The sequence below is a fragment of the Panicum virgatum genome, chromosome 7K, assembly GCF_016808335.1.
Source record: "Panicum virgatum strain AP13 chromosome 7K, P.virgatum_v5, whole genome shotgun sequence".
NCBI classification, from domain to species: Eukaryota; Viridiplantae; Streptophyta; class Magnoliopsida; order Poales; family Poaceae; genus Panicum; species Panicum virgatum.
The window spans coordinates 42,429,349-42,442,307 of NC_053142.1; the positions used below are offsets into that span (position 1 = coordinate 42,429,349).

At 52.8% G+C, this 12,959-nt stretch overlaps 1 protein-coding gene across 2 annotated transcripts; it reads left to right on the top strand.

Annotated features, from left to right (window-relative positions):
• Positions 1-10,319: 10,319 nt before the first annotated feature.
• On the top strand, positions 10,320-12,608 carry LOC120642753 (5-amino-6-(5-phospho-D-ribitylamino)uracil phosphatase, chloroplastic-like). Of its 2 annotated transcripts, XM_039919327.1 has the most exons (3): positions 10,333-10,452; positions 10,983-11,051; positions 11,129-12,608. In XM_039919327.1, exon 3 carries the CDS (start codon positions 11,236-11,238, stop codon positions 12,268-12,270), a length of 1,035 nt encoding a protein of 344 aa, XP_039775261.1. In that variant the 5' UTR covers positions 10,333-10,452; positions 10,983-11,051; positions 11,129-11,235; the 3' UTR covers positions 12,271-12,608. The 2 variants fall into 2 exon arrangements, with proteins under 2 accessions (XP_039775260.1, XP_039775261.1); XM_039919326.1 differs by lacking the exon at positions 10,983-11,051 and having other exon boundaries at positions 10,320-10,452.
• The last annotated feature ends 351 nt before the right edge of the window (positions 12,609-12,959 follow it).

The window sequence follows — 12,959 nt, forward strand, 5'->3', positions numbered from 1 at the left end:
CTCATACTCTGCATTCAGGCTTGGAGAGCGGCTAGGGAATTCTCGGCGCGTGTGGCTCTTGTCCGTTGTTCTTCCAGTTCTGCTTCACATTCTTGCATTTAGACTTGGAGAGCGGCTAGGGAATACTCGGCGTGTACGGCTCTTGTCCGTTGTTCATCCAGCTCTTGGGTTGCCTTCTCTGCTCTGTGGACTTGTTGCTTCAGTTGTGCCGCTTGTTCGCGGTAGAGCTCATCCAGGCCGGTGAGATAGATGGATAGGTGAGAGACCGTGTCTTCTAGGTCTTCTTCTTCTCTTCCAAGTCCTCTCATCCGGGCAATCCATGTGCGTCCTCTTCCTTCAGTTGGCGGGAAAAATCTCCTAGGAGTCCACTGGTGGTGATGCTTGTAGATCACGCGTAGACGTCGCAGGGCTTTACGGGCGGCTTTTCGATAGGTGTCCGGGAAACGAAAACCAGTGGTAGAGATGAACCAAGGGTCCACATCTGGGTAGCGGGTGCTCCTTGCCACGAAGATCATCAGGTCGCACCGAAGAGTGCCCTTGGAATCGTACTCCCGGTAGAGAAACTCTGGTGGGTCCACAACTCCGATGCGTTCCAGGCTGAGTATCAACAACTTAGGAAGGCCGGGCTCTGCGTGACAGATTCCGCCGATCCATCCATTGTCAGCCATCTGGAACAGGGCAAGAACCAGTGGTGAGTGTTTGTGTAAAGAAAGGGTTAAGGAAGGAATAATCCTAGTGTGAAAGGGCCTAAAATAGGGTTTCGCTCCTAGGGTCACGTCCTACAGCGAACCTACGGCTCTGATACCACCTGAAGCGTCCCGTCATAAGAGAGAACTTAAATGTGATACAAACATCAGTCACAGGAGGCTGATGCCACATTTATTACATCAGATGGTTCATTACCGTACAAACCTCCGAGGAGGACACTCGATACAGATGATGATAATAAGTAATCAAGCTACGACATAATACCAGAGCGCGACCCACATGGGATCTAGCTCGGGCTCAGAGTACTGTGCCAGCGAAAACATCTCGAACAGGGCCGGTTCCACAAGCAAGGTTGGGTGTAGAACGATAACCCTACTCGGCGTCGTCTGGTACGAAGTCTGGGTCTTCTTCTGTAAAAAGTAAGAATGGGGTGAGTACAAATGTACTCAGCAAGTCCAACCACTCCCATGGAGGGGGTTGTATCAGAATAACATGCTCAGGTAAAACAAGGAAAAAGTTACGGTTTAATTTGCGGAAAGCTAAATTTTATGCAGGGGTTCGTTTAGCCGAAAACATTTCAGAAACCAGTTTTTGTTTTGAGTAACACGGAGTGCAAGTTTTAAACTGCTACCGGACTCCTCATCCGCCATAGCACACGGCACAACTACCGGACACATCTCCAAAATAACTCACGCCAAACCATCCCAAAGTAAACACTAGTTGTGAGACCACACCGTAACTCGGCCAGTACCGTGGGCACTGACTATTCGAATAGGTTTTTAAATCTGCAGAGGTGTGCAACTTTACCCACAAGCGGGTACTACAACACGAGCATCGTACTGTCGGTGTAGATCCCGACATAGCCATTATCCACCTTAGCTAGACCTGATTTGCCATCACGGGATTCACCAAGGGGTCGTCGACCTATCTCTGAGGTATAACCGGGGTATAAGTCACACTGAGCCTATCACTTCTCCTTGGTCACCCGTTGCTCTCAGCCCTCCTGATGGCTATCACATCAACTAGTGGGGTTTATGCTAAGCCGTTGCCCATTCAACGGTCGAGTGGTCTGCACGATAGTGGAGTTAGATGAGATGACACATCAACTCGGTCCTTAGTTGTGACAAGATGGATATCTCTCTTCCTTACCCTGCCACACAGGCACGAGCACACCAAATGACAAATCCCGCAGAAATGCCATCCATCCCGTCTAAAACACCGCTTTTATCCCTTCCCACATACTCACGCATTTTCTTTTATAAAACAAATAGCATTATGTGTATAGTCCTAAGCATTCTAATAGCGATTAACGTCCAAGCAAAATCAGACATTAATCTAGGTGGTCAAGGAATGGTTATAACAAATCAAGGGGTGGCTATCCAACCGTGTTTTCATGCAGGCAAAACATATGCAATTTTATAAAGCAGGCCAATAGGTTATGTTTATAAAAACTAGGACTGAAACATGCATCAAAGGGCGGGATTGAACTTGCCGTCTTCAAAGCCTTCCGGGATGTCCTGTCCTTCGGGCTCGGGGTCGCGGAACTGGTCCTCGTTCACCTGCTCGCAGTACTGCTCGTCGACGGGTTCTCCCTTGGTCACTCCGTGATCTACGGCGACGACGGTGCAACGGCAAACAAACACAAACAAGCAAAACACAAAATAAAAAAAATGAGCTCAAAGAGAAAAAGGGAAAAAAATGGAAGAAGTTGATGGTAAATAATTTTATAAGAATATGGGAAAAGAATTATTAGAGTTGGAGTTTGGGATTGGTGAGATATGGCACTGTCGTAATAGCTATTTCCAAAATAAAATAGATGGGATTAGATCAGGGACTTGCTTGCACGTGATTTATTTTTGGTGGGCTGGGCATGTGCGATTGGTAATTGGGCTCTGGGCTTGATTAGTGTTTGGGCTTGGGGGAAGGAAAATAGGAGAGGCACGGGTAGATAGGGCAGGCACTGGTAGTCAGTGCTTCCTGCTCCTCACGCCCGGCCACCATGGGAGGCAGACCAAGCTTCTCCAGCTTGCCGTACGACAGCTCGGCTACTATATGTGAAACTGAACATACGGGGAGAAAGAGGAGGGCGAGGGGGTTCCGGTTTGACAGCTTCGACCATGGAAGGCGCAAGTCGTGTCCGGCCGCGTGGCAGCCATGGCCGCGGCTTATGAGCTCGCTGGTGGCGCGCAGACGAAGGGGCGCTGGTTGGGGAAGGCCGAGGGTGCTGTGGAGCTGCTCGGCAGCTGCTTACCTTGGTGCGGGGCTGCCTACAGGAGGAGATCGACAAGAGGCTAGTTTCTTTGTGGAGGAGCAGAGCAAGGAGTGCTGGTGGAGTCGGGTGGCTTGGCGAGAGCTCGTCGTGGCGATGGAGGGCAACTCGACCTTGCCTTTTATAGGCCGGAGGAGCGGCAGCAGCTCGCGGCTCCAACCGTCCACCATCAATGGTGGCGACTGTGGCTAGGCAGCTCGCAGGCGTCGGCGTGCAGCGCGTTGTTGCTGAGATGACGGCGAAGTTGACGATCTGTGTTACGCGGCAGCGGGGCTGGCGTGCTTGGGCGCAGTGGTGCGAGCAGGGTGGGGGCACGGCGAGGGGCGGCACGGCGTAGTGCTGGGGCGTAGTGGTGCGAGCAGGGTGGGGGCACGGCGAGGGGCGGCACGGCGTAGTGCTGGGCGACTGCGTGTGGCAGGCGGCGGCGGTGTGCCAAGTTCGCCAGTGCTGTTTGGAAGTCGTCACATGGTAAGGAGAGGGAGGCGGGCCGGCGTGTGGCAGGAAGGCTGCAGCGGGGTGGGGGCTCGGCGGTGGGCGGCACGGCATGGTGCCGGCGGCAGCGCGCGGTCCCGTCGTGGGGCCGGCGTGTCGCGCGTGCGTTGTGAGCGCGTGCGAGGCAGCAGGGGGGGCGGGTTTGGCGAGCCGCAGCGAGCGTGCGCAGCAGCTGCTGCTCAAGCATGGCCGTGTTTCAAGGATTGCTTGTGCGTGTGTAGCTTGCCTAGCTGACGAGCTTGCTCGCATGCATGCATGGGTAGCTAGCTTGTGCTTGTGTAGCTTGCCTTGCGTGCTGATGCTTGTGCTGTGCCGGCTTGCGTGCTGTGTGTGTTCAAGCGTAGCTAGCTTGTATGTGGTGTTCGTGTGGTGTAGCAAGCTGGAAAACTAGCAACATGCAAGCTTGCTGCTGTTTGCGTGCATGGGCGCGTTGATGGGTTTGCTATTTCTAGTGCTTAGCTTGCTTATGCACTGCGTGCACAAAGGTTAGAGGGAGCGAGCAAGAGATTAGAGAAGCAAGGATGATTAGCTTCAACGATGGGTTTGAACGGCAAAAATAATTGGATGTACATATTAGGTATAAGATAAAGATTAGATGATCAAGGAGTTGGGCTCAAAAGATATATTTTGCAATAGGTTCTGAAAATGATTTTTAGCGAGTGAATTTGGTTAGTGAATTTTAGGGATGTTACATTTGAAAAGACCTCGGAGGTGGGCACGTTAAAAAACCGCCTCGGTTAATGCCTGCGATTAACCGAGGCAGTCATTTTTTATTAACCGAGATGGTTAAAAACATCGCCTCCCAAAATATATTAACCGAGGCGGTTAAAGTATCAGCCTCGCAAACTAGATTAACCGAGGCGGACATGTATAAGATGTTCGCCTCCAAAAATTAGGCCCAGCCCAGCCCAGCCCATCAAATTCTCTTTGAGTATATATATGAGTCCTTTAGGGTTTTACCCTCACCTCACAATCTCTCTCCCCCGCCGCCCTCCCTCCTCTGCCCCCCGTGTGCCCTCTCTTCTCCCCTCCTCCTCCCCTCTTTGCTCCCCCACCGCCCTCCCTCCTCTCCCGGCGAGCGCGGACGCCGGCGAGCGCGAGGGGCTGCGCGGGCCGCGGCGTCGAGCCCCTCCCCTCTCCCCTCTCCGGCAGGCCTCGTGCGCGGGCCACGCACGCACGTGGTGCGCGGCCGGCGGCTGGCATGCGCGGCGGGTGCCGGCCGAGCCCCCGACGCCCTCCTCTAGCCCCAATGGCGGCCACCGTCCTCCGGCGCCGCGCGCCCGACTTCGGCCCGCCGCGGCGGCCTCCCCTGATCTGGTGAGGGCGAACGCGATGGCAGCCCTCCCAGATCCGGCGCAGGCGAGCACCACCAGAGGCAGACCCGAGGGGTGGCGACGACACCATGGCGCGTCAGGTGGGCCCGAGCAGCGGCGTGGCGGCGGCAACCCCTCGGCTGCCCGGAGCGGGGGCGGCGACGGTCTCCCTCCCTCCCCTCTTGAGCGGCCGACGGGGGAGCTGCGCGGCGGGGGCGGAGCTCCGTAGCTGGCAGAGCTGCGCAGCTGTCGGTGTCCTGACCCGGCGGTCCGGACCCAACTAGTGATGATGCTGCGTGTTTCCTCGTCCCAGATATTGATGCAAGAAGCAACACAGTAACGCACGGGTTTATCCTGGTTCCGGCCGCGGGGCCGTACGTCCAGCAAGGGGGCGTGCGAGGGCACTGTATTATCTTGCACCGGAGGTGCCTGTAGTAGGGGGTACATGCGAGGCGAGATAGGGAGGGAAGCTCCCAAGTCTCTGCTAGAGGAGAAGTTGATTGAGGCAAGTGCCAATATCGGGTGCTCAGTGGTGCTGAGTGTTGTGTTCTATCGAAATGGTTTCATCGCGCCCCCTCCTTAAAGGAAGCCCGCCTTTTCCTTTTATAGACACAAGGAGGGACGGTGTACATGCACAGGGGATCGTGGAAGTCGTCGTCTTTTCCCCGAATCGCGGGGGTGCAGTGGTCGAGCACTGTGGGAAGTACACTGTGGGGCATGGCGTCGGGCGTGGCAGTCATCCTGGGCATCGTCCTCGGCCTTGCGGAGATCGCGCCGGCGTCCTGACAGCCCCAGCAGGCGGCGTGATCGTCGCTGTAGGGTGTACCGTCTTCCAGATGTGGCGTGGTGGCGTTTCGTGGGCTCTGCAGGCCAGGGTCTTGCATATATATGTGCGCCAGTGGTAGTGGGGCACGTGGCGGTCCCGGGCCCCCCCTGGGTGGAGTGTTAGCGCGTGCGCTAAGGGGGGCCGGGAATCACGTGGAGGTCCCGGACCCCTCGAGGTGGGAGGTCCGGTTCTCCGGCTGCTAATGCTAAGCATCCTTCCTTGGGGGACACGTGGCGACGCCGGATCCCATCTCGAGCAGGGGACGGGTCCGGGGCCGTAGGTATGGTGAGGTGGAGTCCGGACAGCAGGAGTTGGCAGAATAGTAACGGGAGCTGTGCCGAGCACGTCTCGTACCGCGTCGCAGGTTCCCACAGTGTTGCCACAGCGTTCGGCATGGCAGAGCAGTGACCGGAGTTGGCGGACGGGACTCCGGTCACAGCCACTATGGGGAATGGCGGCCTGACGCCGTCTGTCCTGGGTGCTGTGGAGGAGTGGTTGGCATTTAATGCCTCCGTACGACGGGCGGGTGAGCGGAAGGGCCGTTTGTCCTTTACGTCGAGGGGTGGCCTCGAGCGAGATGGAGATGATTCGCCCTGCTCGAGGGTTGGTTCGCTGCCCTCGAGCGAGGCGGAGACGATTCGCCTCCCCGAGGGTAGGCTTGCTACCCTCGAGCGAGGCGGAGACGCGGGGCGCGGTCGAGGGTCTCGATGGGAGCCCTCGAGCGAGACGGAGATCACCCCGCGGGTCCGAGGGGGTGCGGATGGGCCGCGTGCTGGGCTTCTTTGAGTCCTTTTCTTTCTTCCAGATTGGAAGGAGGCCGTAGGCCTTCGTGGGCTCAGTTGCCTAATATGTGTTCGTGTTTTTATGGTGATTTTAGTACCCCGATTAGGGTGCCCCTAATCATGGTCCCCGACAGCAGCCCACGCCGCAGAAGGACCAGGGCGGAGCTGCGCGGCGGGCGTCGGCGCTACTCGGCCGGGGCGGAGCTCCGCGGCGGCGGTTGGCGGCGCTACGCAGCCGGGGCTCGCGCATCTGGCCTCGGGGCTCACGGATCTGGCCTCAAGGCTCGCAGATCTGGCCTCTCCGGCGGAGGCACCTGTGGCGGCGCGACGGCAGTGACCTTCACCGTGGATGGGCTCGGCGGGCCTCTGGATGGCTCAGCAGGCCTATCCACGGGCTTTTTATTTTTTTTTCAACTCTACTAACCGAGGCGGGCGGACAACCGCCTTGGAAAATAGTTTATTAACTGTGATGGTATGTCGGAGGCGGTTGCCCAAAACGCCTCGGTTAAACATTTTTGGCCGCCTCGATTAATGTTTTTTGTAGTAGTGCCTACGCAAGAGCTCTAGCCCGCCCGTGCCACTCCAAGCTCCACACAAGCTCCCGAGCTTTGTCCCAAGCCTCCCGGAGCTCCAGCCTGTCGTGCCGCTCCGAGCTCCTGCGCCACCGGAGCTCCAGCTCGCCCATGTCACTCCGAGCTCAAGCCCGAGTGCCACACCTAGCTTGATGCTTCGCTCCGCCGAGCTCGTCTTCGTCCCACAATCTACGCCGCGAGCGTAGCTCCGACAAGCTTCGATGCTGGAGGGGCATGCGTGGGTGGTGGCTCAAGTGAGCGTTGGCGTTGCAGGGGCGGCGTGGGAGGGGGGAAGGCATCTGGGACGGAGCTGACGAGCTGGTTCAAAAAAAGATCTCTTCTAGGTATCTGAAGGAGCCGCTCCATTTCGACTAGAGAAAATTCCTTGTAAGGCCCTCAAACAAATACCACTTCCTTTTATGGCCCTGAAAAATGCAAACTTCCTTCTTTGGCCTTAGTTTTATTTTCTATCTCTCCTTTGGTCTTGCCGTGATCCTACCGTGAGTTCTGTTAGCCCATTCCGTTAAGACCGTGGAGGCGGGCGCATGCAGCCGTGAAGTTCCCCAGCCACCACCGCTCGCTCTTCCTCTGCACGCCTGCCATCCACCGCTCCGCTACCCCGCGCTGTGCGCCGCACGCCGCTCCGGCTCCACTATGCTGCACGGCCGCCCGCCCGCCGGCCGCTGCCCCGCGCGGCACAGCTTTCGCGCGCTGGCCGCCGTTCCCGGGCATAGCCTCCGCGCGCTGGCCTCCGCGTGCCTGCTGCACCGCCGCCCGCCCACCGCAGTCCCCCCGTCCCCCAGCACAGCCTCCGCGCAGCGGCCGAGCGCCGCCATCCATGGCCGTCGACTCCGCGCACTCCCACAGTTGCCTCCGGCTCCAACAACGGCGACGCCCCGATCCTCCACTCGCGCGCCAGACAGAATGCTGCCCGAGCGCGTCGACATCGCAGTCCTCTCGCGGACGCTGGTGCGGGCGTCCGACCGGCAGCGGCATGACAACGCCGGCTTGGAGCTCGTGGTGGCGGAGGCCGCGACGCGGCTGGCGAACCGCTCGCCCGCCCGCCTCGCGGTGTCGTTCCTGGAGGGCGAGGTTGTGCACGACGTTCCCGCTGGCGCTGAACCCGAGCACAAAGACACGCGCCGCGTCTCCGCGGTCGTAGCCCCATGGGTCGGCGGCGCTCGCGGCCGTCGCCCATAGGAGCGTGGCCCAGGCGTCATCGTAGCACGCCGAGACGGGGTGCTCCGCGTCGATGGGGACGTCCCTGGAGGCGACGCCGGTGACGTCGTCCACGGAGGGCGAGATTGGGTTGACGGGGAGCAGGCGCTCCACGCGCGCTCATCCAATTAGCCTGCAGAGCGGGAGCACGAGCGGGAGCGAGAGGAGGGGATGCCAAGGAGATGGGGACGGGGCGGCGCCACTGCTGCTACTCGGCGTGCTGGTGGAGGAACAGAGGTGGAGGAGCTGCTGAAGTGCTGCGCCATGGCTGCCGAGGAGAGAAGAAGGAGCGGAGGAGGCTGCTGTTTGTGGGGATCTAAAAGAGGAGGCGTGTCGTGCTGCCATGGCTGGAGAAGCAAGACAGTAGGCTTTCACGGTTGCAGGCACCGTTCGTCACGGAATAAACGGAACTAACTAACAGATCTCACGGTAAGGTCAAGGGAGGGATAGAAAATAAAACTAAGGCCAAAGAAAGAAGTTTGCATTTTTCAGGGCCATAGAAGGAAGTGCTATTTGTTTGAAGGTCTTACAAGGAATTTTCCCTTTCGACTACTCTTCAACCAAATGTGGGACGAGACTGCATCATCCTACTCTGCCCTTGAACCAAGCATACCCTAAATCCTTAGGCGGTGAATGTGCAAAATAAAATCCGCTCCTATAATCAATGAGCATAGCTCGTTTGGGAGCTTGTGAAAAATCAAACATCCGTGCAATAGAATGTGTGCAATCAAAAAGATACTTTATCATATAAAAATATCAAGTACATTCTATTTTTAAGAAAATATTACAAAGTTGATAATGTTTATATCATTTAACGGGTGATATACTTTGAAAGGAAATAACGTGATTTAAAGAAGAGAGAAAAATTAATACCAAATTGTAGTATTGAATGGGCTGAGATTGGTTTTAAAAAAGTTTTAAGAATTCTCATTTTTATTGGATTATTGTTGAATCACTCCAATAGAGATTGGTTTTTTTGTGGGGTGGGTGTGTGGGAGGGGGGGGGGGCATTGGATGCTTTCACATCTTAGAGCATTTTTCACATGAACGTAGAACCCTTATTACTATTCAATGGCATGTTTAATCTATCATGCTGATCAGGTCAAATAAACTTTATTTTTTAGGGCATGAACTTTTCTGAATTGAGCTGGATCTGACTTTGAAACCATTAAAATCTTAAATCCTATGTCTAAAAGGGGCAGGGGCTCATCCAAAGGCTCTATTAGAACCTTTTGTGCATTTTAAATCCATGTAGGGTTACAAATTTCATTCAACTCTAATGATGTGTTTTTCAATTGTTATGATAATCATGTGTTACAAAAGATCCTAATTTCCGGCCCGTAACTCTTGGTTCAAGTTTATACTTTAATTTAAGAAGATCCATTACATGACTAGTTAATATGTGAGGCAAGGCTCCTATAAATGTGTGCCTTTATGTTGTTCCTTAGTAAAATTTACTAGTAAGAGATTCACCAATCCAAGGCAGATATAACTGTAATTGACATGAAAGTATGCACTGTCCAGCAAGGACAGATTTCTTTCTCTTTTTCCTTTTTTGGGGGGGGGGGGGGGGCGCTCCAACCCTCACTGCCCACAATCTCCATTGCAAATAAAGGAGGAAGATGATGAAAATAAAGGAAAAAGAGGAGGAGAAAAAAAAAAGAAGAGGTGGAAATGGGGAAGACGAAAAAGAAGCAAACCTCCCTAAATTTTATCCCTGCCTCCGCCGCTGCTCTCGAGGGTAAAAATTTGTGTGACCCTTTTGAAGAACTTGTTCTGTTTCAAAGTCTGCTCGAGTCAACATTATTTCTTTTGAGAGATCCTCGAGTCAATATTGAAGTAGCAAGTCAAACCTCCAGGCCTGTGAGCAGGTCAAACACAACTTTTTACATGGCTGGTGGACCCAGCGATGGACAGGCCTGCCGGCATGCCGCCCAAGAAAGAAGCGGGGACAGCGCCGCGGCCCATAGGGAAGCGCTCCAACCCCAAGCATCACTCTCGCCGCCACGCAGTTTTACTCTCTCTAACAAGTGGGTCCAAAATTCTCTTGTCCCACCTGCCATAGTCACGGAGCTGCAGCCACCAATGGGAGGCAGCCGCCCGTGTCCCCGTCTATCCGGGTGGGGGGGGGGGGGGGGGGTGGGGGCGCAAATCACCACCATCCAAAGGGAAGCGCAGGGGACGAGCCCGGTTGTAGTGGTAGTGGCGCCTCCTCCACTCCCAGCTCCTGCCGATGCTCCATTCATCTGCTCCTCTTCTTCTCCTTCTTCAGGTCAGTATGATCCTCCATTCTTCCCGGATTCTTTGGGAAGTTGCTGCTGTTTGAGCTCAGATGACGCATTATTATGTTGTTTGCTGCTGTCGTTTTTTTTTCTGAAAAAAATATTGAGAAAAGGTTAAAAGTTTGTTGTCCGTAGATGGGAGCCTGAGCACTAGTGTTAAAAGTTTGCCTCTTTTTATGCTGAAGTTCGCCTTTTATTCTGAATTTCTGATACCTGTTGTAAGTTTGCCTAAAATGCGGAAGGAATGTCTGTAGGAAAAAGTTACTGTTAAGCAGTGTTTTTTCTCTCTCTTTTTATGGTTTACTCTAGGTTCATATGGTGGTCGATCTGTAGAAATGCTTGCAAGAAGGGGGGCTCTGCATATGTTTTCTTCCTAGATTCCACAAATACTAGTGTACTGTAAGGGGACGACCTCTTTTTTTCTGAAGGGACAAGTGGGGAACTTAGAGAACGAATCAATGCTCGTACCGTTCAATAGATGACTAATAACGGGAGAAAGAAAATTTTGCCCCTTCTGCAGATTTATTTAGGTTCTCACTGAAGTAAACTCTCTGAAACTTAGCTGTCAACATTGAGGGTGTATATATTGGTACTGGGTCTTGACTCTTCTTTTCTTATATTCTAGTGTGCATTATGTTTTTATAACTTCGCTTGGTTCCTTTGCAGTTTATATGTCATTTGCTGGTTGTCATTGATTGACTCGTGAGCTGAATTGGTTTGTCTGTGGAGAACTTGAAATTTCAGTACAAGTTTCAGATAGGGTTTGGGGAGAAATGTTCTCATCTATCAGCTTATTGGGAAGCTCTCAGCAGCCTGCTCTCAAGTTTTACAGAAAATGCTCGCCAAATAACCCACACTTTGCACTGACCATGCATTCAGTTGCGAAGTCCATGGGTAAAGCTATGATTATGAAGAGGGCACGGATGAAGCCACATGCCACAGACATCAAGAGAAACCCCCAGGCCCATGAGCTTTACAAATTGGTTTATAGACTTCCTGAAAACCTTAGCTGGCTTTTGGCGCCACCAGAAATCCCTAAAAGACCAGCCTCAAAGAAGATAAAACAGAAGGATGAAATGGTGACTGGTAAGTTTGGTGTGATCTTGGAGTGGGAGGGAGTTGTCGTGGAAGATGACGATCCAGACTTGGAGCCCCGGGTTTGGTATGTTCTATCACTTGAAGAGGCAAAGTCTTTCCCTCCGGATGCATTGCTGAAGGAAATTGAGGGAATGGGAACTGAGCAGGCTATTTCAGAAGTCTTATGTTGGTCAGAAGATCCAGAAGAAATTAAAAGGTTGGCAGCACAAAAAGTGGTAATATATCAAATGCTCCGAGGAGGATACTACCAACTGCGACCAGGTGTCCTTGATTTCTTGAACACCCTTGTGGATTTTGAAATTCCAATAGCAATTGCTAGTCTTCGCTCACGGAAGAGCCTTGAAGAAGGTATTAAAATTGTTGGTCTGCAAGGCTACTTCGATGCTATAATTGCATTAGAGGATTTCTGCCTAGGGAAACCTGATGGTGAGATGTTTGAGGTCGCAGCAGAGCAACTTGGTCTTGACCCAGATGTTTGTGTTGTGTTTGGTAATTCAAACTTAACGACAGAATCTGCATATACTGCTGGGATGAAGTGTGTGGCAGTTGCAGGCCGACACCCTGCCTATGAGCTCCAAGGAGCAAACCATGTTGTGAGATGGCTTGATCAACTCTCTATTGTTGATTTACTTAGGCTTGTCAATGGTGAGGTTATTGGTCGCAGGGGCAGAGAATCCGACAAGGATATGGAGATTGTGATTGAGGAATGATGCTTCTGCAAACATGACTTACCAATATATTGTTGTACTTATAATCTGGTGTAGCCTAAGTAATGCATTACATTTTGTAAAGAGACTAAGCAGTGCGAGATCAGGATTAACGATAGTCCTGGGCTTGCATTATGTGCTTGGTTTTCCTGTGATGCATCACTGTAATTCCTTTAGCTAATTAGCTTAACTACTCTTAGTCATTAGAGGTATCAAGTGAAGAAACACCCGCCAGTAACTGGGGAATGTACAGTATATATGTTTCACCTATGGACTATTGTATTCCCTAGTTTTCACGGTGATGAAAATTAAACTGGAACTTTGAACGTAATTTTGCCCAATCCAAAGGCCTGGAGGAGAAGAGTAGAAGCACTACTCGTTATGGAATTTCATTACCAGGAAGGATTGGTTCTATGAAACTATTCTCTGCAGGGTTACACAGACATCACATCAATATTCAACAAGGCAATCAATTCTCAGAAGGAAAGTTACAGAAGGTACCCTGTTCCTTCCCTCTCCACCCTTGTTTACATAACTATGTGATTAAAAATTTTGTAATATTCTTGTAATAATCCTAGAAATCAAGTTGATGTATCACCTTGATGTATCCTCTTGAAATCAATAAAGTTTCCCCTTTCAAAAAAAAAGAAAAGAAATCAAGCAAGCTTAACTTTTGAATTTCAGTTCTTGCT